Below are 27,580 nucleotides of genomic sequence, written 5' to 3'. Positions count from 1 at the left end.
ACCAATGAAACTAACAAATCAGGTGGGAGGCTCTGGAGGGAGAGGGCTGGCCTTTTAGACTTGGAATGGAGGCCAAAAGTACTCATTGCCCCAAAGCTGATGTTGGAGCCTTGTGAGACAGAGACAGAGACAGAGAGAGAGAGAGAGAGAGAGAGAGGAAGAGAGGGGGGGGGGAAGCAGAGAAAGAGAGAGAGGAAGAGAGAGGAGAGAAAGAGAGAGAGAAAGAAAGAAAGAGAGACAGAGAGAAAGAGAGAATCCCTCGTTTACAAGCAAGTTGTTTGCTCTCCTGAGAAAAAGACAGCAGCCTCATTTCTAAGCCAGTCTGAGGAAACCTCTGGATAAGAGACTTAAGGCCTCGCCCTGGGGTGGACAAAATCAGGGAGGACCACAGTTGCTTCCCCAAGAGCCACCAAGTGCTGGACCTCAGGGAACTGTCCTGGCCCAGCGCACTCTCCCTGGGTTCCCACAGACCACGCTCCAGGGCTGTCCGATGTCCTGAAGCCCTGGGCTGGAAGCCGGTCACCCAGCGGTGCCTCTGCGTGGGGAGAGAGTCACCAAACCTGAGTGCTGTCACTCTCGAGCTGAGGAGACGGCCCAGGGACTGCCTCAGGTTTTCGGTGGCAGCGCTGGAGGCTCTGGGGCCAAATTCCCCTTTTTCCCAAAAGGTGGGGGAGGTGGCGGGAACTGACCCAAGGCCACACAGCTTTTTAATAGCAGAGCCCCAACTCGACTCTGCCTGGCCCTGAGCAGGGTCCCCCTAGGGGCAAAGACCACCTCCACCTCCAGGACCAACTCCCTGAGCTCCTGGGTGAGCAGAAGCTGCTGGGTCTCTGTGCTCCCCGCTGTCAAATGGGCACAGGGTAGTCACACAGACGTCCACAAAGATCTCCACCTCTGACAGAATGAGAAACCCCAGGATGTTCTTCAACTGAGAATTTAGTGTTATCCACTGTCCTTTGCCCAGAGGTAGCGAGACACCCTCACGCCATCCCTGGATTTCCCAGGCTCCTCCGCAGCTCCTCCAGCTGCTGCGAGGGAGGACCGGCCACCTCCAGGACGGCGGAGGAGCACAGTCAGGGGCAGCGGCCGGGCCCTGGTCTAGACAGACCCTGTCCTTGCGTCTGTGAGCCCCTTGAGGACAGGCCTAGACTTGGCTCACCCCGAATCTTCCCACTCAAAGCCTGGCCCAGAGACAGATGCACCTGGATGCCTGTCGCGTGGGGTAAGAATGAAGAGGCACAGAGACTTCTGCCCACCAGAGGGGGCAGAGCCACAGACACAAGCGAGCGCAAAACTGGCCAGCGGAATGTGAGCCAGCAGGTGTCTGTTTCTTTCTCTGAAGCCACAGGTGGAGGGCTCCCGGCTCTCCCTGCCCAGTGCCCCGACTCTGACCCCCACCTTGTCCTCCCCGCTTCTCTCCCCTCTGTCTGGGGGTCCTGCATGAGGCCTTGCTCCCCTCCCGCCATCTCTAGTGGGCTTCCCCACACTCAAGCACTGTGTATTCTTCCAAAAAAAAAAAAAAACCGTGGCACTGGGGACACCAACACGGGGTGGGACACTTTCTACACACTGTCCACTCTGGACTCAGAAGACAGAAGATAAACCACAAAATAAGACACAACCACCTCCGCTCATCCCTCATCTCCTAAAGGCCACCAAACACGACGTGCTGTAGGCAGGACACCAGCTCAGGATGGAGGAGTGTCCCTGAGATGAAATCAAATCCTATGTAAAAAAATTCAAGGCATCTGTCCTTAATTTTTTCATTTTGCTTTTGGTTACTGAAAGCTTTACCACTGGTCCTTGTCCTTGGGTGAAAATTGGGAACTAGGAAGGTACAGTCTGACATTTTCTCTACTTTCTTTTTCTTTTCTCCCTTCTCTTCTCTTCTCTCTCTCTCTCTCTCTCTCCCCACCCTCCCTCCCCTTTCCCACATCTTGAGTGGTGGTACAGACCTACACAGAGCGTGACTCAGCATCTTAACCACTTTGGGGCACAGTCAGCAGCACCAAGTCCAACATCATTCCACCGCTGACTCCTTCTCTCCTACTTCTCAGTCGGTCTTCTCCAGCCAGACCAGCCAACTGCAGCCCCCTGAAGCCCCTGCCAGGCTTCTCGGCCTCCCCTTCAGGCCCCAGCTCCAATCAAATGAGCAGAGGACCGTCTGTGCCACCTCTCAGCAGGCAAGGGCTGCGATGCCCGCAGCACCTTCTGCTAGCGGCCCTACATCAGGGCCCTGTCATCGGCTCCCAGCTGCAGAGCCCAGCTTCCTTCTCCTGGAGCTGTCCATAGACAACTGTCTCCTAACACCGCCCACCCCCCTCCTCCTGGGGAGTCTCAGGCAAATAGGGGCTGAGAGACGGAGCTGGGTCACTTCGTCCAGCACCCACTTCCTCTGCACCCAGGAGACACACCGCCTCTGGATTTTAACGTAGCTCAGCGAACACGAGCTCTGGTTTCTTCCCCTGCCACTGGGGCTGCGGGGTTGGGTCACTCAGGACTGGGCCTCCTGGTGGGCTGAAGAGGAGCTCCCTGACCAGCTGGGTGGAAAGTCCCACCTCTCAAAGGGATGATCGCAGGTGACCTGTGGGAGCAAAGGGCCAGTCTGCAGAAAACTGGCACAGAGGCTCGCTCTGGCCCATCCCAGCTGAGCTGATAGCAGAGGGCCACTCCCCGAGGCTGTAGGGCCACACCTGGCAGGACCCGCCAGGGGCCCTCTCCCCACACCCAGCACGGGCTTCAGGATCAGACAGCCCTGGGTTCAAATCCCACTGTGGCGTGTGCAAAAGTTTATCTTCACACTCTGCTTTCTCATCTCAAACCTAGAGGTAGAGTACTGTGGAACCTCTGGAGGGTGACAGAGCACAGCTGACAAGTGCCTACCAAGGGGCCAGGTGCCGTGAGCACCAGACCAAAGGTCACCTCCAGGTACCTCCAGCCTCCCTGGCTGTCCTTACCTGCCTGCCCACCCACTCACAGCCTTGCTTTAGAAACATTTGGATCCTGAACTTGCTGGATGAAGAAAAGCACAGGGTTGGGGACACATGAGGGGAGGAGCTAAGGGCATTGGCCTTGCCCACTTGTTACACGCGCGCGCGCACACACACACACATACACACACACACACACACACGCATACACACTCTCGCCTCCGGGCTGGGCGTTGAGAGTCACATGTTACCATCCACTCTAGGAGCTCTCTCTTTGGGACAGAGGGACAAGACGCACACAGGTTCCACGCAACATTCTTCTCAAATGGCACCTTGAGACTCCTGGTTGCTGTTGTTAAAGAGGCTAGAAAGTAGCAGGAACATAACCGCTGTCCACACCCACTCTAAGCACAAGAGACGACATGTTAAAGCACCTGTTTGTGGGCCGTTATATCATGCCTGTGTTTATATGAAAGTAAGGAAAATATCGATTCTCTCTTTAAAAATAAGAGTTATGCAAACAAGAAAAATTTTATGGCATCGTTATCAAAGTTTAAAAATATAGGGAGACATTCCCGCCAGCCAGGCCTCATATCGCACTCCCTGTCCCCACCCCCAACATGGGGCACCTGTGACAAAATCATATCCATGATAAACATTTTTTTTTTCTGGTAGTGCTGGGAATTGAAACAGGGCCTATATGCGCCAGGCAAATGCTCTACCACTGAGCTGCAACCCAGCCTGGCTCTCTCTTTTTAAAGTTATCAATGTGGGGGGATTGTGTTCTACTGAGCAGGGCACTGCCTGAGGACCATGGTGACTGGTTCGGCTTTGGCCCCAGCCTCTTGCTTTGTGGCCATGGGTGAGTGACTTTCCCTCTCCAGGCCTCAGATTTCTTGTGAAGTGGGAGAGTTCAGATGGGAGCACTCAGGGTCCTCTGCTGTGGCCTAGGGCTGGACCAATTAACGAGTGAGCATCTAGGGCTGGAGCAGATAACTAGTGAGCCTGTGTGCTTGGCTGCCTGGCCTGAGCCCTGAGTTCACCCAGCCCCTGACTTTTCAGTAAAGTGGCCGCCTACCGAGAGCAGCCTCTGTGACTGGTTCCCAAACATCTGGAGGGGAGTCAGTGCCTGGAGTGTCCCCAGCACAGTTTGCCTGCCCTGCAGATGCCCAGCTCCTCCTAGCCAGGGTCCCATGAGGACTGCTGCACCCTAGCCAGGCCAATGCTGGGGGGTGGGGGCCAGCCTGTGTGTGGCAGCAGTGGTCTGGGGCTCAGGGCTCTCTTGGGCCTCGGTTTCCCCTCTGCTTAAAGTCCCCCCGTGTCTACAATACTTCATGATTCCAAATCTGATACCACTCCTGAAGAACCCCCGCTGGCCTCCTGCTAGCAGTTGAGCAAATAGATAAAATATTTATAAATAGATAAAATCTGTTTGTAAAGAACGAACACTAAATATTTTCTTTAAAAAAAGGAAATTTAGTGTCCATTTATGGAAACGTGATCCACTTTGAAGGCACTCAGGATCCATCCCAGAATCCCCTGGTGAGGAAGAGATATTTCTGGCTCTGGGAACCAACATGGAGTCACCTTGGCCACATCCCAGGTAGTGCATGGAGCCCACGTGCCTAGACCTGGTCCAAAGGCCATGCTGGTGACCTGGGCCCTGGGACCCCAGGAGGAGCAGGTGAGACATTCATGGTCCAGGGGAAGGAGCGCCCTTCGGACAGGCTGCGCTCTGGGGCTGAGTCTTGTCTGTGTTGGGCCCTCCATCCCTTCCCCCAGTGTGGCCAGAGCTCACCTTCAGCTCAGCTTCTAGGTGACAACACTCAGTCCCACGGCTGCAGAGGTCACACAACTCTCCCTGCAGCTGTTGGGGTTGCTACCTGGAGCATTTCACCCTCATGTAGAAATAAAAAGTAAAGCCCATCTCCTTCCCTTCTTCCTGAACAAGACACAGACGAAATCTAAGCCCGTCTGGAGCACGCCAGGGACACCCGCTGTGGGTCTGTGCTCTCAGAACGCCGGCACTTGGTGCCACCCTTGCTCAGGGCCCCCGTATGCTGTGCTCTCCTAGTTCTCTGCCTGCCCTTCAGGGTTCGGCCCCGCCTCCCTGAATGTCACGGCCTCTTCCACCTCCCACTGCCCCCACGGTGCCCTCTCCCACCCTCACTCTCTCTACCTCCCCGTCCAGGCTTTAAGACGAAGTCAGCATGTTTGTTCTCATCCTGCGTAAAGCCAGAGTCCTGAGCTCCCAGCGAGCGAGGGTCTGCTCTGCTCTCCTGTGCTCACAGCTCTGACACCGGGGTTGGGGACTGGCTTCTGGGTGAGAGTTTGCCATAACGTGGTGTGTAGCTATTCCTGCTTGTCAGGGCTGATGGCAGGCCAAGGCACAAATGCCACAAAGTCCCCCTGGAGAAGGACACTGATAGGAACCTTGCTGACTAGAGAGACATCAGATAGGAAGTTGGACATACTGAGCATTTACATAGGTGTATATAAAAGTCCCAGACGTTGTCCCGAGTCATACACATACACATTTAGGTATAAACAGACGATGACAACTGTATAAAAAGCGAGTTTGTTCTGGAAACCCTGGCGCGGGATTTATGCCCAGGCAGCTCTGTGGTCTCTGGCCTGCCCGGTTCCAGTTTCCCCAGCAGGCAACCTCAGGAGGAGCCCTGGGACTGCTGGCGGTTGGGAAAGGACGTCACCTGCGTGCCCCAGTGGGCTAGGTGGGCGGAGGGCCACTATAGCGCAGCATGAGCGCGAAAGAGCGGGCGAAGTTGTTGGCCTGGGTGCAGCTGCGGTCCTCTTCCCCCACCGGGAGCAGGAGGAGCAGGAGCAGGAAGAGCAGGAACAGCATCTGCAGCGGGAGCGCCACACAGCATGCCTTCCAGAGGAGCCGGCACCTCCACCGCCGCCACCGCCGCCTCTGCAGACACCAGACAGAAGCACAAGGGACGTGAGTATCTGGGGACAGGGGGCGGGGTCGGGGGACGCCCAGGGTGGGGAGGACGCGCTGGCTGACCTGTGACCCCTGGCATCTCAGTTGCTCACCTGTGATAAGGGACTGATATGGTGTGGACCTGAGGTGTCCCCCAAAAGCTCACACGTGAAACAATGCAAGGTTCAGAGGGGAAGTGACTGGACTGTGAGAGTCAGTGAATGAATCCCTGGTGGGACTGACTGAGTGGTGTCTAGAGGCGGTGGGGCGTGGCTGGACGATGTGGTTAATTGGGGCGTGGCTATGGGTTCCTATTTTGTATCTGGAGCTGGAGACTCTGCTTCCTGATCAAGGTGATGTGGCTGCGTCCCTCCACTACCCTCTCCCACCATGATGCTCAGCCTCACCTCAGCCCCGGGGAAGGGAGTTGCCCTTCTATGGACTAAGACCTCTGAAACCGTCAGCCCTTGAACAGACCTTTCCTCCTCTACAATTGGTGCATTTCACCAGGGACAAAGATCTCTGCGGTTTTCTCAAACCATTTGTGGAGGGAAAGGAAAAAATCCAGTGTAACTGCAGGCTTCATGGTGGTGGCATAAGCCCTGGCTTGGTGCACAGGTCCCCACCAGACAACAGTTTGATTTTTCAACGATTTTTCAACTTTGCAATGGTATGAAAGCAATATATGTTCAGTAGAAGCCATAGCTCGGTGTCTGAATTCGGCTCTGTTCCCAGGCTGGAGCACACAGCTCCACACTCCTGGGCAGCACAGCCGGTTAGCTGCAGCTCAGATGGCTGACACTCCTCAGTGTCAATACAGTTGCTTCAATGATTGAATGAGACAGAGCCTGGCGTGTGGAGGTCCTCCAAAGCCACAGCTGTCATTGTATACGTGGCTCCTACTATTGGCATCTAAATACCACCATCACCACCATCACCACCATCACCACCAGGGGCAGCCTCTCCCTCAGCCACCGGCTCCCCCCTTCCCCTTTCTTCTCCTTCTCTCTTTCTTCCTCTTCACCATCATTTCACCTGAAGGTCAGTCTCACAAGTTCCAGTGCCTGAGGGACTTCTCTGTTAGATGTCCGTGAAAGGACCCACAGGACATTTCCTAAATCTACGGGGCCTGGCTGGGTTGTAGATCTGTGGATGTCTTCACGGCCTGGGAGTGTGGGGGTGAGAGCTGGTCACTCGAGACTATGAAGGCCCTCATGGTCAAGGTGTAGTATGGTGCAGGGTCCAGCTCTGAGGGGCCTGGCAGAGCGGGTCCCAGAGTAGGCTCCACCACACCCTAGATGTGATGTGGGCGGGTCATTAACCTCCCTGGGTCTCTGTGTCCTTCTCTGCAAACCAGGGATACAATGCCTCCCCCTCTGCTGGGTTGTGGCGCAGACTCAAAGCCAAGCACGCGGCTACCACCATTAAGAACTGAGCCAACTCACAAGAGCCGGCTATAGAACCAACCCAGGTGCCCATCAACAGGACAAAGAAAACGTGGTGTCTGTGCACAGTGAGGATTGCTCAGTCACGAAGAATGAAAGTGTGGAATTTGCTGGTAAATGGATAGAACTGGAGAATATCACGCTAAGTGAAACTGGCCAAACTCAGAGAGTCAAAGGTCGTATGTGTTCTCTGATAGGAGGAAGCTAGTGTGAAATATGGGGTAGAATGGAGGGGGGAGGAGGGACGGGAGGAGGGAAGAACAGGGGGATGGATCTGACCCAACTTCCCTGTGCACATAAATGAATGCTCCACAGGATCTCAGCCTCATGCACATCCCAAGACACTAACGAAAAACACAAACCTGTTAACTAAATAGCAGAAAGACCAGAGGAGCAGAAGGAAGGGAACAGGGAAGGGAGGAGGGGCGGGGGAGGGGAAGTAGTGGGGATTGGATTAGAGCAAATTATATCCCATGCTTTAATAATTATGTCAAATGAATCCTAATGTTATATATTACTAAAAATAACTACTAAAAAGAAAAAAAAAACAGTACCAGCTATTATTACTAGCACTGTTAGTACTGAGTTCTAGTACTATTAGTACTAGGACTTGTGCTTCTAGTTACTATTAATATTATTAGTAATAGCAGCCCTAGTCCTATTTTGTAGAATGTATCTGCTGGCTTCCTGAAGAATCAAGGGCCTGTCCTATAGAGCACCAAGTCACTGTCCAGTGATGAGCTGCTCCCAGCAACCAGGGTGTGGTGGTACTGGGGATGACGATGCTTACTGGTGATGATGATGATGACGATGGAAGTGATGGAGCCAGTGTTGGTGGGGCTGATGGTAGTGAGAGTAAGAGTGATGGAGGTGAGGATGGTAGTGGTAGTGATAATGACAATGATGGTGATGGTTATGGTGGTGGTGATGGTAATGGTGATGATGTGGTGGTGGAGGTGATGATGATGATGGTGATGATGGTGATGATAGTGGTGGTGGTGGTGATGATGATAATGACGATGATGGTGATGATGGTGGTGGTGGAGGTGATGGTAATGGTGATGATGGTGGTGGTGGAGGTGATGATGATGATGGTGATGACGGTGATGATGGTGGTGGTGGAGGTGATGATGATGATGGTGATGACGGTGATGATGGTGGTGGTGGAGGTGATGATGATGATGGTGATGATGGTGATGATAGTGGTGGTGGTGGTGGTGATAAAGATTATGATTGTGATGATGACAACAATATTAGTAGTGATGGTGATGATTGTGATGTTGTTGGCAATGGTGGTGATGGTGATAGTAATGGCAGTGGTGGTGGTTGTGATGTGATCATGATGATGATAACAGTGATGTTATGATGGTAATAGTGATGGTGGTGGTAAAGATGGTAATGGTAATGATGATAGCAATGTCAGTAGTGATGGTGATGGTGGCAATGGTGGTGATGGTGATGATGGTGATGGTGATGATGAGAGCAATGTCAGTGGTGATGGTGATGGTGATGGTGGTGATGATGGTGATTGTGGTGATGGTGATGGTGATGATGATAGCAATGTTAGTGGTGATGGTGATGGTGATGGTGATGGTGGTGATGGTGATGGTGATGGTGGTGATGGTGATGGTGGTGATGGTGATGGTGATGGTGATGATGATGATGGTGATGGTGGTGATGGTGATGGTGATGGTGATGATGGTGATGATGGTGATGGTGATGGTGATAAAGATGGTGATGGTGATGATGATAGCAATGTTAGTGGTGATGGTGATGGTGGTGATGGTGATGATGGTGATGGTGATGGTGGTGATGGTGATGGTGGTGATGGTGTGATGGCGGTGATGGTGATGACAGTAATGAAGACACATTGCTAAATGCAGATATTTCTGGGAGCTTCTGACCTGGACACTTCTGTCTCTTTACCTCTCACATCTGAGCCGTCTCTCCCACTGTCCTGCTCCAGCTCTCTCTTCCAAATGATAGCACCCCACCCTTTTCCTCCAGCCTCAAATGTTTTCACTCACCAAAGCCCACAGACACTGATTCTGTGCAAACAGACTGCTTATAGCCCACATGATGAGTAAGCCCTCGCGGCTGTGTTGATTCAGCAGTGACTTGGGGGGTGGCAGTGGGGGAGGCGTCACGCTGTGCAGCAGCTGAGCAAGCAGGAGTTCACAGAGGAGGCCTCCCCTCCAGCAGCGGGGCTGGGTGGGACCCGGCAGGCCCACGCCCTGCTTCCTCCTCGGGTCCGGCTGGGCTGCCTCAGCCTGGGGAGGCCCTGACTGGACTCCTGCACATTTCATGACGACTTTGCCTGATTCAAAACTCTGACCCATCTGGGGGGAGACCACAGTCTGGAGGCTGCCCGCCTGGTGGACGCCACCCCTTGAAACCTGCCATCAGTGGTTCCCAAAGGGAGGGAAGGATTAGTTTTCCTTTCCTGTTTGCTCCTCATGCAGGCCGGCCCTTTGCCTATTCAGGTGGGCAGTGGGGCTCAGCGGTGCTCTCTGGGGGATGCCTTTGAGGTCCAGAGTGGGTCTGTATTTATAGGTGCTGGCCGGGGTGGTCTGCTCCAAGGCTGCCTGCTGCCTGCCAGCCCTGCTCACCTCGAGCTCACCTCTTCCCTTCAACAGCCCCGGATTCCAAAATGCTCTTGAAGATAGGAATTTTAAGTGATCTTAAAATGAAAGACACATTTTAATGATTCTCGGAAGGAACGCACACACAGACACACACACGCGCACGTGCATATCCCAAACTACCTTCCAAGAAGCCAACAAGGAAATGGACAGTCTCAGCTCTTCCCAGCTCGAAGAGCTTCTCTGTGCCTCAGTTTCCCCACAGAAAGCCCTACCTGTCCTCTACTTGGAACTCCCTGAAGAGAGGAGGGGAGAAGTGGTGAGCTCCCACCTTTCAGGGCATGGACGCAGTGTGGTGGGGCGAGGCGCAGGGAACCAGCTGCGTCAGAGCAGCTCTGACCAAGAGTCCCTCCCGGCCTCACATGTGCCTGGACTCTATATCGCTGAGGAGCTCAGGCAGGATGAGACTCACAGTGCATGTGACCTCATCTGCCACCCATGACACAGGACAGGGGAGGGAAGAAAAGGCCGAGTCTTGGCTCTTCTTAGCCGTCTGACCTCCACCAGGCCACTTGGCTACTGGGCCTCAGTTTCCTCATTTGTCGAGGAAAGGAAGAATGACACCCGTCCATCGAACACGCATGGATGTGGGAGGCAAGGCCTGCGGGGCTCAGCATGCACAGCCGGGCTCAGCAAAGTTTCTCTTCTTTCCCCTCTGACTCAGGGGCTGGTCACATGAGCCCACAGGCTTCTGCCACAACAGGGGTGCAGGATTGGGCACCGTGGACCTCCCCAGTCCATCAGAGGGGAAATCAGTGTCCTTAAATGCCACCTCTCGGCTCCTTGGAGGCCCTCGTGTCCTCTGGCCGGGGCATCTTTTCTGGGCCTGACCCTTCCGTCTGGTGCACATTCTAACCTTCTCTGATCCACGGATCACTCTAATCTCAGCTTGAGTCACCTCCTCAAGGAGCCTTCCCCTGGCCTCTGGTCCATCAAGCAGCCTCGTGGCACGCTGGCTTTCCTTTGGACCACTGCTGGAGGCCCGTGCTGCCTGGACTCCCGGAGGCACAGTCCACTCTGGTTTGCGCCCAGCGGTGCCTCAGTAGCACTCGACGAGTACTTGGTGAGTGACTGGGTCAGTGAACATGAGGCCCTCCCTCCTGTGCTCCGGCCATCTGCTCCTCCCTCGGTGCCCTGGGTGCCACAGACACTCGCTGACCACTGTCTGAGAACCGTTCTCACTGTAGCAAAGGTTCACCCAGAAATCCGGTGTCCAGCAGCACCCTCCAAAGTGTTAGTCAGGCTCCATTCAACTGCTCTGTGAGGCTGGCCTTCCTGTGCCCACTTTACAGGGAGGACATTGAGGCTGCAGGAGAGTAGCCAGCCGAGGTCACAGGGACAGGCTCGACTACCTGGCACCACTGCAAAGCCCAGGGTCTCTCCGCCATCCCATGGGGCGTCTCTCATGAGACACAGCCACTAAAGCCTTAGCACAAGTCACCTTGGCTCAGTTGTTCAACCTGCATCGGGAGGTGGGTCCCATGCTGACCAGAGCCTGGAGTATGTGAGTCAAGCCACATCCCCACCAAGGCTCAGGGTCCTTCCCAGCACCTGGTTGGGTCTCACTGTCCAGCACTGAGATGCTTCCAGGCCAGCAGCAGGAGCCTGGGGTGAAAGGCAGGCCTGGCAGAGCCAGCGGTCCCCCGCCAATCCAGCTGGCCCCGCCCCCACCCCCTCTAACCTCTCAGCGCTGGTTTGTCCCTGAAGGTCCCCTGAGGGCTGCTGAGCTATGTCCCACCTGCTTCCTCTCCTGGGCTTTCGTCAGCAGGCCCAGGCAGGGGATGCGCCAGGCCTGCTCTGTTCCCAGGCTACGCAAGCAAGGGGCCCTGCCCCTTCCAACTTGGACACTCTTCATCCCATTCTGGTACTGGGCGCACTGAACTGCAGCCACAGTCATTTCAGAGGGCCTGGGGGCTGCGCCCCTGCCCACATGCAGACAGGCCGGCAGTGGCCGGATGGGGCGGGGTTCACGCTCTCTCCTCGGGGGCTCTGCACAGGGCAGTCGGGCCGCAGACTGTGTTTTTCCCGTCCCTGTGTTTGGGGGTCGGGGAATGAGCCTATCTGAGCTGACCTTTCCAAGGCGGTTTACCTCACTGGTGGGCAGTGGCCGTGGTTGATCCAACGAGGGGCGCCCGGCCATGCCAGGCAGGGACAGTGCCCCTGGGAGATGTGCGGGCACACGGCCCTCCTTCCTCTGCCTCGCCCCTTCCTTCTCTCGTCTCTTCTCATCTGAGATCCTTCCGCAACCAGGCTCTGAGCCCAGGACTGGAACCAAGACCAGCGAGGGTCTGGGGTGGCCCAGGGCCCCCCAGCTTGGAAACCGGATGGTCATGACGCTTTGGGGATGAATTTGGTTGGGCACAGGAACACGATGAGCTTTGCTTTAGCTGTGCTGAGTCCGAGGGTCCAGCAGGCACCTGGAATTGGGACTGAAGCCTGAGGAGGGACCTGGGCTGGAGAAGGAGCTGCTGAAGGAGCTGCCAGGGAGAGAGGCCCCCCGGGGGGGGGGGTAGAGAGCCCCAGGGGACCGAGGATGCCCCCAGAGAAGAAAGTGCCTCCAGCACCTGACAGGTGATCATTACAAAAGAAGTGATAACTTCACGGGAGTGCCACCACCTGAGCCAAGTGATCCGAGCTGCATGGCCAAGGCTGGGCATGTGGACATCTCACGTCCCCTGATAAGACACATGAGGACGACCTCAGCATTGCTCCTGAGACACTCCTGCCAAGAATGCATAACCAGACCAAACTCGGGGAACAAGGGAAGCCCAAACAGAGGGCATTCCAGCCTGTCTGGCCCCTGCCTGAAAAGGTCCAGGTCAAGGTCATCGAAAATTAAGAAAACCAGGGAACATCTCCAGACCAGAGGAGACCGATGAGATGAGACAATCGAAGGCAGTGAGCGGTTCTGGACTAGAACCCAGACTGAGTAGAACAGCCATGAAAGACCAAGAGGTGGGTTCAGATAAGAAGGCAGCAAGCCAATGTGCAAACCATGGGCGTTAGCTAATAAAGGGCATGAATACTGCTTCAGTTATAACAATGGTTCATGCTCATCACGACATTATTAAATGGAGGGGGGGGGGCTGGGATGAGAGGAAGCAAATGGGAAGCCCGTGCCTCCTACTGGATTTCCTATGAACCTGAAACTGCCAAAGACGGTCTAATAATTCAAAAAAGACTACTGAGGCAGCTCAAGAATTTTTAAAATGGGCAATGAGATGGCTCAACAGTCACAGTTCATCAACATTGAGTTCATCAACACATTTGGGTGAATTTAAAAAGTTAAAACAGAGAGAGGGGCCAGGGTAGAGCCAAGAGGAGCCAGTAGAGGGATGTGCTGTCACCTAGTGATGCCCAGAGGCCAGGGGAGTTGGGGACAGAGATACATCCACTGGGTTGAGTGATGAGGTAGCTCCTGTCACCTTGCTGGGATGAAATTCAGAGGAGGGGAGGGGCAGAAGGCAGATGGGGCAATGAAAAGAGGAAGGAACAGGAAGAGCAAGTGAAGATGATACCCTGGGTCTCAGTGGTCAAAGACAAGTTTCTGCACCAATTCATTCCCAAATCAGCAAAGCCCCGTTGCTTCTGGGCTCTGAAGGTAGATGGAGAGATGGCCCTGGGGTAACACAGTGTGTGGTTTTAGGCCTGTCCCTGGCTCTCCTCTTTTGAAGGACAGAAATAGCATGGCCTAGTACAGCCCAGCACTTTGGCTGTGACCAGGGAAAAACCAGATTTTGAGCTGTCTGCAGAGTTACAAGGTGAATCTCTGAGGCCCAAAGTCAGACTGTGTTGCTGTTGCCCAGCCCTGACCTGGCCCTGTGCAGGCCACACATGAGAAGAGGCCAAGAGGCCACTTCCTCCCACTGAAGAAGGTGGTCATGATCGTTATGGACCAGGTATGTGAGTGTCCATCACAGTGTCCAGCACATAGTAGGGACTTTAAAAATCACAGTTGTGAGAAAAAGCTTATCTACCACAGAAAGCTCACTAAAGCTTCGTGAGATTTGATATCACAGAATCAGAATTTCATCCCTCTAAGACACCAAGGGAAAGGTGTCACAAGGTAAGAAAATAAAAACCTCCATCAAGACGGAGCGTTTGACCGAAAGCCTGTGTCCAGCATGGGCACTAGGGGCTGCACCTTCGCTGTCCGGGGAGAGAGAATAAACCAAGACAAGGACATCCAGTGTCTCATCTTGGCAGAGATTAAAGGAGGGGGACAAAAACTCATTTCTAAGAGTCCAGACAGCAGGCTTGCGCTCCCCAAAACTGATGGTCTCAGTTTGCACAATCAGTATGACCCGAGGAGAAACAAACACGGCCCACAAACAGGTGTCACAGCCATGGCAGGAGGGAGGTTGGCCTGGGTGGAGGAGGGAAGCAAACCCCACACCTCCCTGGAAGAACTAGATTCCAACACAGCACCCAGACCCCAGAGCTGAGAAAAATGAAGCCTCAAAAATCTATGAAATATGGTCGAGTAAATGAACTGTGGCTCTCCAAGGCCTGAGTCACTGGGTTTATGGCAAGAGCCCGTGCTGGGCTCCAGGTGGGAGGAGGCAGCTCTCTGCTCCTGCAATCCTGGTTTGCCCTGGCGAATGGCACGTGTGCCGATCTGTTCCTCAGGTAAGAGTGTGTCTGGGAGGGCGACAGCACCTCCCCAGGCCAAGGCAGGACTTCGGTTAACTCACAGCCCACTGCAACCCTAAACGCCATTACGCTCTGTGGCTCTGAGGGCTGCGGGCAGACATCCGGTGGCACTGAGCTGGCCAGGGCAGAGGCGGCTGCAGATTAATACATCTTAATTATCCTGTTTATACAAACAAGCAGGATGAAGGCCCCACCGTAGCTGGAGCTTTCAATGACTTGGGGCCCAGAGAGAGAAAAAAAGTATAGAGAACCAACTGCTCGATAATTAGCTTGGGAGCAGACTTTTGGGTTTTCTTCCCTTTGGACTAAAAATGACATATGGGATGTTTTTACACTAGCAAGATTACAACCTCTGCAGATGGTGCTTATTTTCTACCTGTCAGGCCTGTGTGTGCGAGCGTGTGCAGAGTCACACACAGGCTGTGCAACCCAGCACAAACCATAAGGATGCTATGGTTGGGATGGGGAGTGTCCCCAGGAGCCCACGTCTTGAAGGCTTGGTCCTCAGGGTGGCGCTGTTGGGAGATGGTGGTACCTTTAAGAGGCAGGGCCTGGGGAGAGGTCCTGTTGTTGGGGGCGTGTCCTAGGAGACTGGGGAGCCCTGCTCCCTTCCTGGCCAGGCAGATGGTGGTTCTGCTGTGCCTCATGCTCTCTGCTGGGATGTGCCACCTTGTCACAGGTCCGATGCAACAAAGCCAGCAGCCCATTGACTAGAAACTCCAAAACTGAGCCAAAGTAAACCTTTCTTTTTATAAATTAATGATCTTGAGTATTTTGTTAAAAATTATATAAGCTAACACAGGAAGACCAGAAGGAAAAAAAAAAAGATCAAACCCCACGGGGGATTTCCCCTTTTGAAAGCCACCACTCCTGCTCGCTCTGTCCTCAGGCACAGAAGCAGGGCCCTGTCTGCAGAGGTCTCAGGTCCTCGTTTCCACGGCAACCCAGAGGCCACTACACGCCAGTTGTTGAGGACTTTGCCTTCCACTAGCTCAGTGGACTCCCTTTCTATTCACAGGAAGACCACGGGTGAGGGACTAGCAAAAGGTCTCCCGTGCTAATGGTGGGGCCAGGATTCGAATCCAGAACATCAAGCAGAGGTTCTCCAAGTGCTTCTCCAGGCCCACAGGATCAGCACTGCCCTGTTAGAAACGCAGACTCCTGGGCCACTCCAGTCCTAATGGCTCAGAAACCCTAGCACTGGGCACAGCAATCTGTGACATGTAGGTTGACATGTAAGCAAGCCCGTAGGTTGCTTGCTTCCTCCCAGGAGACTGAGGTCTCAGCTCAAAAGCTGACCAGCACCAAAGTAAAAAATGTACACCTCCACTTATCTTAAACACAGCCCCCGGAAGCAGATCTTGGGGCCGCTCCGGCTTCCTGCTTGCCTACCCCGAGTTTTATACAAAACAGCACCCAGCGTCTGCTAGGAGGATATGAGATAAACCTCGGGATGCAAAGACCCCTGTGGCTGCTGCCGTGCAGAGCTCTCTGCCCCAGAGATGCCCCTGTGCTGCCAGAACCCCCAGCCAGATGTGAGGCACCCTCCGACCCCTCCTTGTGCCCACCAGGTATCGGAGGGCAGCGGCTCTTTCCTTCCCTGACGTGGTCCCAGCGCTCACAGAGCTCAGCCCAGCAGGACCTCAGGGCACACGGGGGAAAGGAAGGAGGAGTGGCCAGGGACCGCCCCTGTGGGGAGGACCCACACGGACACATTAAGCACAGGCCACAGGGATCCTGAGCCTGCACTGGAGGGGCGGGGTCAGCCAGCCAAGTGGCACCTACCTAAAAGCCTTCAGCAAGCAATTCCTATGTGCTGGGCACCATGGCCAGACCCCAGGGGACCCACACATGACTCCTGCAGGGACCTGCCCTGGGGGCTGCATAGATGGGGCTTCAAGTGCAGGAGTTAGAGGCAGCCAGGACACCTGGCCCCGTGTCCCTGTATCCCACCAGAAGCCACTAGGTCGGGCTGTGGGGGTCACCCGCCCTTTCCGGATGTTCTTTCCTGCTTCATGAGGAGGGTGGTGTTGTTCTGAACTTGGGGCTCTAAGAAGCATATCTTCCACACATAACGGCCCACACGACCATCAACGCTGATTTGTGAAGTAAATAAAGTTGGCATTAACATTATACAGATGGGCCAGGTGAGCCCCAAAGCAAAGTGACTTGCTGAAGGCCCCAGAGCTGCTTGGTGTTGGGCCCAGAGCCTTGGTCTCATAACAGCCCTGCCCAGCCCAGCCCAGGGTCACCTGCACCCTGCAGATGCTGGAGCCCAGCTGGAGCCCAGCTGGAGCCCAGGAAGGAGTCCTGGTGTGCCGGTCACCTGGACAATGTGTGTTCCAGGGGGGGAGAGGTCCCAAGTGTCTTGGGGCTCTGTGAGCCCGGCCTGCTGGGGCCTGTGTCATCCCAGGCAAGAAAACAAGGGTATGCCTCTGGAAACGGCAGCCCTGGGGACAACAACCCTCCAGAGCCCAGGGAGACTCCCCCCCAGGCATCACACAGAAGGTTGAGCCTGGGTTTTGGAGCCAGAGACCAGTCAGGAGCGTAGTGCCACCTGAGCAAGGCAGCTCATTCACCCTTTCTGATTCCCCAGGCTTAAAGCAGAGGCAAGAAACCACTTGGATATCAACAGAGGGTGAAATGAGATGCCCTGGCTACAGCGGGCACAGGTCCAGGCCCCACAGTGGACAGCCAGTGGGCACCATGTAGGGCAGTAAGACTGCTGCTTCCTCCCATTAGTACCCTGTTCCTGCCATCGCCTGGGTCTGGAAACACCATGGGAGTGACTCTGAGCACGTCTCAGTGGGCCCCAGAGGAGAACCTGCCTGGTGGAACTGGAAGGCCCCGCTGTCCCTTCCTTCTGAGTCTTCCTGAGCCCCACCTGCCCCTCTATCCCCAAGGTGGACACCCAGGCCAGGTTCCTGGGACTACCCTGGTTTACACCTGCGATCACAGTCATTATTAGGAGCACCCTTGTCACTCCCCAGTGTGCCCTGGTCCTGGATGGCAAGCTCCAGGGTCCCTTCTCCACCAGGCGTCTGTCATGGCAAAGTACCCTTCACACCCTTGCAGCCACTCCCCGAGCCTGGAGCTTCTGGAAAGCAGAGACCCCACAGAGCCTTCCAGAAAGCCCAGGGATCCTGCCCCAGCTGCCCAGGCCCCCCAGCCCCCCAGATGCCTGCTCTGCAGCCCAAGAGCAGATGGCAGACGTACCTTTTGGAATCCGGTGGGGTCCCCGGGAGAACTCAGCGTCTGTTGTTTCAGGAAGGAGAGGAGAGGGGGAAACAGGTGAGGTGAGCGGAACGCCAAGTCCCAACAGGGCCTGTGCTGGGCTATCTGGGGGTGGGGTTTGGGGGGACTTCCCTAAGGCACTGGTCACCTGCTCAGCCGTGCCACGGGGGATTCTGTTTAATGAGCTTTTTACACACTTGGGCCTGGCCTGCGGGCATGGTCTGGGGAGGCCCTGCCCAGCTGGCTGGGACACTGGCACGTGGCTGGGGCTGGGCTGACACCTAGTGGCAGAAAAACCTGCAGAGCAAGGTTTTAGCTTCTAGGGGTCTCAGCTCCCCTCTGGACGCGGACAGGGTCACTCCAGCAGCCGTGGCTGTTGCTGAATGGGATGACGCAGACAAAGCTCTCAGCATGGTAGGCAATCATGAGGCCATTGCCATGGTTACTGGGAGGCCAGCCTCATGGCAAAGGAGGATGGCCAAAGAGATGACTAAGTCAAGTGTCCCTCCCCGACCCCAGCTGGGACGTGGATGTGCAGGACAGAACACTTGCAGGCTATTGGCCCAGTAAGGCTGGGCCCAGCTGTGGTCCCTCCCTGGGTCCCGTCACCTGAGCATCCTCAGCACCTACCAGCAGGTGGCTGGAGTCCTTGAGTTTGGACTTGTACAGCATCCAGCGGTAACGCAGATCCTCCAGCTGGTCCGAGGTGCCCCTTGCTGGTCCAAGTCGAAGAAGGTTCTCAAATAGATGCTGACCTGTCGGCACTCGAGCCTCTAGCTCCTAGGGGAGAAGGCAGCATCATGGTGTGGCCTCTAATGGCCCAGACAGCCCACCCCGCTGGTAAGGGCAGGCCGATTGAATTGCCCTCAACAGAGAAGCCCCGGGGGAGGGGAGCACAGAACCAGTAACGTGGGACCCTCATGTACAAGTGCAAGCCAGGCCCTGGCAATGCTCTCTGGGATGTTACAGAAAGACCTCCTGTGTGGAAGGGCAGCTGGACTGCCAGCCACTGTGGTCACTAGGACCACAGTGTCATCCTTGGACCAGGTCCTAAGAGGGCTTGTCAGAGGAGTCGCCATCATTACAAAGGTCACCCTGTGGAACGTGCCTTTCTGTTAGTATGATTTCGTTTGGCAGTTGGTGCAGGAAGGAGCCAGTTTTTCTATCAAAATTGAGTGCCAAGGACAAACCTCTTCACTCTCAGGACTCCTGAGAGGCCGTGTGATGTGGGGGAGAGACTGGGGCAGGAGCCTGGGTTTAAATCCTGGTTCTGGACCCTGATCGTGCCCCATCTTGTTAGCTATGCAGTATGCAACCATTTGCATCGATGCTCAGAGCCTGCTAGAATGTGAGCTGGACAAGAGCAAAAGGGTCTCAAGGGTAGAACTAAGAGCCATTTCCGATAAGGTTGGAGTTGGGGGTGGGGGTGAAAGTGAGGAGTGGCCAAATCTGAGGTAGGAGGGAAGGGCTTCCTGGTGATGGTCAACTGGATAATGGGAACAAACCCTGCATGAGGACACGATATTAAAGACATTTTTAAAACCATCAAAGGCTTAACAAAAGAGTGAGGTACATCATGTCAAAACTCAGGCAAGGAGAACTGGGGGTGCAGCTCAGGGGCAGAGCCCTGACCCAGCACGTGCGAGGCCTCGGGATCAATCCCTAGCACCGCAAGAAACCAGAAACCCAAAACAATACAAAAGAAACCTCAGAGAAGCAAGCCTTGCGCTAGGCCTGCATTCACCCTTAGCATATCCTCCAACCTGGAAGAAATGGCTGTGAAGCAGGTCTGTGGTTTGGCAACCTCCTCACGGGGTAGGGAGGTCAGACTCTGGGCTGCCTGGAGGTGGACAGAAAAACTCCCCCTCTAGCTGAGACGCCTAGAGCAAAGGTGAACCAGAAGTAAATCTGGGCCTGGTGGAGACTGGCCGCCCAGCTCCAGGTCATCTTGTAATCCAGGGACCTGCAAGCCATGGACTTGGGTTCAGTGTCCCAGAATGACTCAGCCTCCTCTCAGCAGGAACAACCACAGAAAAGCCCTCTCTGGAGGAAGAGGGTATCCTAAATCTCAAATCACTCTAACACGTATTTTGTCCACCACAATATTCAGCACAGAGTAATCACAGCCTCACACAGATACAAGGCACTAAGGAGAAGAAGCAGCAGAAATAAGACACATCAGAACCAATCCTAAGATGCCTTGGGATGTTGATGTTATTAGACACATTGTAAAACAGTTATGTTTACTGTATTCAAAGTATTAAAAGACTAGTATAAACATTTGAGCAAGGATCTGGAAGCTAGCTAGGAAATATGACCCAGCAACTTGTTAAAAGAACTAAACAGAAGTTCTAGAGTTGATCATTAAAATAAAAAAGTTACACTCAATCAACATGTGTAATAGCTAAAGAGAGAATTAGTAAACTGGAAGACAGGTCAGAAAAAATATTCAGAATGCAACATGAAGAGACAAAAAAGACGGCAAATACACAAGAGAAGCCAAGAGACATGAAGCACAGAGTGAGAAGAAATAATATACGTGTAAATGACATAAGAGAAGGAAAGAAAAAATGCACTAAAGCAGACTCAATGTTTTAAGAGATAGTGTCAGAGAATATTCCAGAAAGATCCTAAATCATAGTCAGGTGTTCAAATGAATCCCATAAAGGATTAGAAAATAACAAACCTCAGACTCCAGCATGACACAGTGAGATTTCATACAAACAAGGAAGAGAAGAGGCAAGCTGGGGTCTGGTGAGAAAGGTCTAGCATGATGACCTTGGGGTCTGAACTTGTTCTGAAATGTTTCCATTAAGTGGACAAGGTCACTCTTGTCCCTGTGGTTCTGGAGGGTCATTCTGGCTGCAGAATGAGCCTTGACCTGGATAGGGTCCCAACAGGGAGAAGGGAAACCATCTGGGAAGTTAGTTCTTCAATCAAGGTGAAAAACGGTGCCTAAACTGAGGCACTCGCAATGGAAACAGAGCCTTCAAGGAGGCGGAACCAAGGAGGATTTGGTGACTCCTAGGGTCTGAATTCTTGTCCCTTCCCAAGTTCATGTTGAAACTTAACTGCCATTGTAACAGTATCAAGAGAACTGAGAGGTGACTGGGCCATGAGGGGAGTTGACATCACCCCACTTCCTAGCCCAGGCCTCCGAGGGCATGGCCTGCTCCCACTGTCCCCTCCGACCTGCCTCTGCCATGGGAAGCCCGGGCTGCCCCACAGGAGGATAAGATGTGTGGTCCATGTCACTCTCTTCCCCACCAGCCTGCTGACCTCCAGAATTAGAGGCACTTGGTTGACCGACATCTGACAGCAGACAGGCGGGGGAGCCCAGCCCTTGGCCTTCTGAACGGGCAGGAGCCAGGCTGAGCTCAGGGTCCGAATATGAGTTAAATACACAGCTGCTGTTTTCAGCTGCAAGCTGTTGGGGTTGTGTGTTACACAGCAATTACTAACTGATACAGGCGCCTAGAGGCAAGGCTGATATTTCCCAAGTAAGGAATAAGAAAAGGAGGCTGAGTGAATGAAAGCAAGGAAAAGCTCTGAAATGTTTGAATCCAAAAAGTTTAAGAAGCATTAATTCTACACAAGCGAGAACAGCTCACAAATGACTGTCAGTGCTCCCTGTTAGCAAACACACCTATGGGTGCAAAGCCCATGGGCAAGGGGTGGCTTCTTGGGCACAAACCTGCAGCTTCGTCTCTCTGGTCCTCAAGTCCTTGGCGGTGCTGGTTCTCATTGCAATGGTTCGTATGAGCTTGGAGTTTTCTACCTGTAGCCACTGCTCAAAGTTCCTCAGGAGCTGGGGGAAATCTTCATGGCTGCCTGCTTCTTCCTCCAGCAGATGGGCCTGCAGGAACACACAGGGCCAGAGCCCTTGAGTGAAAGAGGACCACTGGCCACATGTCCTGGACGCGACTGAGGCAGCGGTGGGGGATGAGGACAGGGAGAGGCTGAGGGGAGGATCTCTACTCAACATGGCCACATCTAAGTCAGGAACATGCCTCAGTGTCACCTCTTCGTTCCTAGTGCAAGTCACCGTCACCTCTTACCAGGACAGCTATCCAGCAGTCACCCTTCTACCACCCGTGTGCCCTGTGGCGGTGGCCTGAGTGATCTGTCTAGAGCATGAGACACCTTCCATATGTGGTGTCGCCTGAGAGCCTCGGGCTCTGGCTATTGTGGCCTCGCAAGGTCAAGCTGGTGCTCCCCTCTGAGCCGGAGCCTGCAGGCGTGTCTTAGCCCCTGGGCTGCCTCCTCTGGGTCTGCACGCGCCCGGTGCCCGCTGCCTGGGGCGCCTCTCTCCCTCCTCTCTCCCTCCCACTCAGCCTCCAGGCCCATGCTCCCAGGAGGGCTCTCCTGCCCCAGGTCTGGGTCAGGTCCACTCCACCACAAACTCATGGCATCGGCCCCTCTGCCCACGTCTGCACAGTTCTGTAAGCTCATTTAACTGCCCAGGGACCTGTCTTGCTCCTCAAACTGCACTAGAAAGCAGCATGGAGCCTGCTAGCGATGCAGACCGTGGGCCCCTGCTGGGAGCCATCAGCCAAGTAGGTATGACAAATTCCTTGCCAGCTTACTCCCATGCTGTCTAGTGGAAGGACTTCTGAAAGGTGACCTTGCTCAAGGACCAGGGCAGGATCCGTGTTTAGGGTGTTCCCCCTTTAGAATAGGGCAGTTTAGCATAATAGGAGAGTAGGGTGTTTCCCCTTTAGAATAGGGCGGTTTAGCATAATAGGAGATTAGGGTGTTCCTCTTTTGGAATAGGGCGTATCCTGCTGCTGAGTTCCTCTTGAGTGCTTAGGGACAGACAGTATATTTTGGGAGACAGAAGCCCATGCGGAGTGGATTTAGGCAGGAGTGGATTTGGGCGGATTGGATTTGGGCAGAGAACGTGGATTCCCCCAGAGCGTGTTTGTAGACGGCCGGTGTGAGTTCGGGAATAAAGAATTGCTGTTTGAATCTACAAGTGTGTGGAGACTCGTGATTTGTGCCCAGCCAGAGACTGCGGCATCTGGTGGCCCGTACGGGGAACATCTGAAAAGAAGGTAAGTGATATTGCTCGCCCCTGAAGGAGAGCGAAAGAATGGGTGACCATTTCAAAAAACAATGTGTTTTGGTTCTGATTTATTTTGTTTTTATTTCAAGTTGCCTGTTCCTAGAACTTTCTCAGGCAAACTGGGGAAAATGGTTGACTCAAGGTTTTAAGTTGTTCGCCTCCAAGGAAGAGAAATTGTTAGAGAAAGGAGGCACCCCAGTAAGACCAAGAACAGTTAGGGCATATGTTGATACAATACAAAAATGCAGCCCATGGCTTTTTAACGAGAAGTTATTAAATATATCAATGGGACCATCATGGTATCCTGTAGAAGGATTTTTCTTCAAGAAATAGATGGCTAATTCTGTTTACTACATTTGTCTAAGATCTTGGTTTTTACAGACATCTGATTAATTTACAAAACTAGAGTGTTAAAATATCAACCACTAAATATGAAATCAAGTACTCTTTACTTATTAAGTTCCATAAGGTAATATATTTAATCATTATGTGTGTTTTCATAAATTGGTAAATGAAAAAATGTTTAATATTGCTTTGGTCTATGTCTTTGCTGAAACAAGGTTACTAAGTGTTAAGATTCTATCAGGTGTAATTTACATACAAAGAGTATAAGAAGTTTCAGTTGGGTTTCAATTACAGCATTATAGTACCATAAAAAACATGAAAGTATTTCATCTTATTAAAGTGGAGTAATTTATCTAAATCAGAAATTTTATAAGGGTTATTTCAGAATGTGAATTTATAAAAAGGGTTAACGGTTAAAAAAGAGATATTAAAAGATTGAAGATGTGAAAATATATTTTAATATGGAAGGTTAAAAGAAAAAGATGTTTCTAGATGAGAAAATCTCTGTGTGGTAAAGTAAAAAGTTGTAAAATAAATACCATTTAAAAAGATTTTGAGGAAACTAGACTTACTTTAAAAGTTCGAGAAAGGAAGAAAGAAAAAAAGATATTTGTACATGGCAGATTGAGACAAAGCTTCTTAATGGAGTAAAAAAGGCCTTTGGTTGAAGGGCAGCCATGTAAACTAACATTAAGCGATTTAAACAGAATCTAAGCCTCGTTTAAAATAGTGAAGCTATAGGTGGTGAAAAAGTACATTTAAAAGTACAGTATAGATGATAATTAAAAGGCTTTAAAAGGTTAATTTGAAGGTGGTTAAGATGCCTTCATGATGGAGGAAAGATTGCGTCATTCGAAGCCTAGTTAATCTTATAAATTGGAAAGGGGTATATATCCCCCAAAGATAAACTTAAAATAACCCTTTTTACTCTAAACTTTTTAAATTTGGATTCATCAGGACTTAGTGCTACAGAAAGACATATGTATCCAAAAAATGTACATAAGACTAAAGTACTTTGGAAAGATATTCTAACAGGACAATGGAAAGATCCTGACCCAGTGATTTTCTGGAGTCGGGGTTCTTTTTGTTTTTCCACAGGAAGAACAGCAGCCGATTTGGATTCCAGAAAGACTAACCAAAACGATTTCTACAGATCAAAAAGAAGATAATTTGACTCAAATCCATAACAGCTGATATCCAGAACTCCAGCTTGGCCATTCTTACATCTGCGACTGTGATTAACCAGGATGCTTTTTTCAATATCTATTTTATTATTGCATTTTTCCCACATCATAAGGTTCTATTTTTATTTTTTGAGCTCATACAAACCTAGGTTAATGTTTTTCTGATCAGTTTTATTTTTTGACTGTGGAGTTTTTAAACATTGCAATGGAGATTTCACCTAGGTAAAGCTACAAGGCCTTTATTATTATCTTATGTGTTGTACGTTTGTTTGCACATTTGTGTTTTGTGTTATATGTCTGTGTGTGCGTATGTCCATATTTCATATATGAGGAGCGCTCATGAGAAAATGGATCCAAATTATTATTTTTTTTTATTCACGTGATTTAAATGGCTTAATTTAAATTAGGTAAACAGCTGTTAAGGATTCTTTTTAAGGTGGTTAACAGATCTGCTTGTTTACTAATTTAAATCAGGTAAACAGCTGTTAAGGATTGTTTTTTAAGTAGGTTAACAGATCTGTTTGTTTACTTTCACCTTTCCTTTTCATTATATTTAATAATTCTTTTCAGGATAATGTCTTTTTAGCATCATTGCCAGAATTCCTATCTTCATCCCAATGAATATAACTCAACAAGTATGCTCAATCAAGGAGTCAACTTACTTTGGGAGGAAACGGACTTTGGGAGGAGACGGACAGATTGATAGATTCCTCCCCTTTGAACTGCTTACAGAACTTGCCTGGACTATGTAACTACGTTTAGTGCAGCAAATTGTGGTAATGCTGGCATATCTTTGCTGATGGTGTCACCAGTGATCTTTGCTGATGGTGTCACCAATGATGCAATTTTTCCAAAGGAACTGTCAATTGGCTTGGTGTCGTGGCATTTCTGTATCCTCCTCCCTTCTGCTAGTGATGGTCTAAATTTGGGGGCCAATAGCTATATGCTGGACCGGCAGTCAGTGACGGGTATGATCCAATTGCAATGGTATCAACCTAAGACAGGAGGCTGACGCCTAAAGGTCAGTTACCTAAAGGTCAGTTTTCCGATGACGGGTAAGAGCCATATGTTGAACTGGACAACCTACCAGGCACGGTCCTTAAGCCACATTACTTGTTGTTTAATTAATCAGAAGGGGGGAGATGCTGGGAGCCATCAGCCAAGTAGGTATGACAAATTCCTTGCCAGCTTACTCCCATGCTGTCTAGTGGAAGGACTTCTGAAAGGTGACCTTGCTCAAGGACCAGGGCAGGATCCGTGTTTAGGGTGTTCCCCCTTTAGAATAGGGCAGTTTAGCATAATAGGAGAGTAGGGTGTTTCCCCTTTAGAATAGGGCGGTTTAGCATAATAGGAGATTAGGGTGTTCCTCTTTTGGAATAGGGCGTATCCTGCTGCTGAGTTCCTCTTGAGTGCTTAGGGACAGACAGTATATTTTGGGAGACAGAAGCCCATGCGGAGTGGATTTAGGCAGGAGTGGATTTGGGCGGATTGGATTTGGGCAGAGAACGTGGATTCCCCCAGAGCGTGTTTGTAGACGGCCGGTGTGAGTTCGGGAATAAAGAATTGCTGTTTGAATCTACAAGTGTGTGGAGACTCGTGATTTGTGCCCAGCCAGAGACTGCGGCAGGCCCCAACCGGGCTGCTGGATTGTAATCAGGTGCACGTCACAGTCGCAAAAGCTCTGAGTTGCTTTCTAAGCCAATCCTGGGAACACAGTGGCACTCAATAAATGTGTTTTGGGTGGATGAAGGAAGGAGTGGGAGGACGAATAATCGGATTTTCTTTTTCTTTTTTGGATGGGGTCTCACTATGTCGGTCTTGCACTCCTGGACTCAGGGAACCCCTGCTTCCGCCTCTACCTAGCTGGAGCAGGTGTGATCACTGCACTGGGCTTTGATGGATTGTTCTTGAAAAACAAGGAATAACGTTCTTTTCCACATGGCTCAGTTGTTTAAAGGCAGAAAGAGAAAGTGCTGGTGATACCATGTTAGTTCTTTTCAAAAATATACAGCCAGGGCACAAAGGTACCCCCTTCTCCTGTGATCTCAGGTCTAAATCCAAGGCCAGCAGGAAGTCTGTGACCTTGTCACTGTCCTCACCATCTAGGGATTCAGAGAGGGAAGGACCAGTCTGGCCCAGGGTTGCCCGCCACCTACCTGAGGCCTGGGCACCCCTGCTCTTGGGGCCACAGCAGGGACAAGTGAGACGGGGCGTGGCCAAGGCCTGGGAGCTGAGCCCGGGGTCCCAGGCAGGGAGGGTGCCGTGCTGCAGACCCCACCCCACCACTCACCCCACGACGATGCCTGGGAACGGGGTCCATGGGGTTGATGAGATACCCAGACTTCGGGATGTTGTTGGTGAAGACCAGCTTCTTCCCGGTGTCCACCTCCGTACTCTGCAGCTGCTGGCTTCTGATGAGGCTGGGAAGACAAACAACCCCTCAAGGCGGTGACGTGATGGGGACCCATCGGGGCACTGGAGAAGTAACCGCCCTGGGCCTCAAGGGTGGCAGGACACTTCTGGGTTTCCCATCAACAATGAGCCAGCAGCCATCCTTCAGGTGTGGCAGATGCTCCTGAGTCTCCCACGTGTCCCGTCTCTTAGCTGCAACCCCCCCCCCGCCCGGTCACGCAGGTGCATGTCTCAGGACACAGATAGGAAACTGAGGCTCACACCAGAGCGGGCTGGAGGCCGACCCCCAGCCAGGGACATCTCAGCTCCCCTGCCCCTGCCAGAATCACCAGGGGGGCCCAGGTGTGGGGAGGCGGGCAGGTCCCGGGCACAGCGCTGGCTCAGAGCCCTGGCATCTGCTCGGAGCTCTTCCTGGTGGTGAGGGGGCACTGTCCCAGACAAGGCTCAGAGCCAGCGAGGGCCTCTCACCTCAGTAGGTGCTCCTCCAGCAGCCTCAGGGCCCGCCAAGCCTCCGCCAGCTCCCGCAGCTCCGCCTGGACCAAGGCCGCCCCCTCAGGAGAAGACTTCTCCATCACTAGCTGGCCGTGCGCCTGGACCAGGGGCAGCTGGGCCTCCTTCTCAGGGAGGTCAGCCAGCAGCCTCTGGAGGACACAGGGGGACACACACAATGAGGTCCTTCTTGGGCAGGTCTCTGCCTCCCACCGTGGGAGCTTCAGCCAGAGAGGC

At 52.5% G+C, this 27,580-nt stretch overlaps 1 protein-coding gene across 1 annotated transcript in view; it reads right to left on the bottom strand.

The window, feature by feature from the left end:
- Positions 1-1,934: 1,934 nt before the first annotated feature.
- Positions 1,935-27,580, bottom strand: part of Syne3 (spectrin repeat containing nuclear envelope family member 3) — an 89,110-nt gene continuing 63,464 nt past the window's right edge. The window contains exons 13-18 of the mRNA XM_076849695.2: positions 27,323-27,495; positions 26,733-26,862; positions 21,543-21,704; positions 18,479-18,628; positions 17,831-17,869; positions 1,935-5,862 (exon numbers count right to left, since the gene is read on the bottom strand). Of these exons, the coding sequence (XP_076705810.2) occupies positions 5,659-5,862; positions 17,831-17,869; positions 18,479-18,628; positions 21,543-21,704; positions 26,733-26,862; positions 27,323-27,495 (858 nt within the window). The 3' untranslated portion in view covers positions 1,935-5,658. The remainder of the gene's footprint in view (positions 5,863-17,830; positions 17,870-18,478; positions 18,629-21,542; positions 21,705-26,732; positions 26,863-27,322; positions 27,496-27,580) is intronic.

This window comes from Callospermophilus lateralis, chromosome 3, assembly GCF_048772815.1.
Source record: "Callospermophilus lateralis isolate mCalLat2 chromosome 3, mCalLat2.hap1, whole genome shotgun sequence".
NCBI lineage: Eukaryota > Metazoa > Chordata > Mammalia > Rodentia > Sciuridae > Callospermophilus > Callospermophilus lateralis.
The sequence above is the reverse complement of the archived record's forward strand: the minus strand, read 5'-3'. Positions and strand labels throughout refer to the sequence as shown.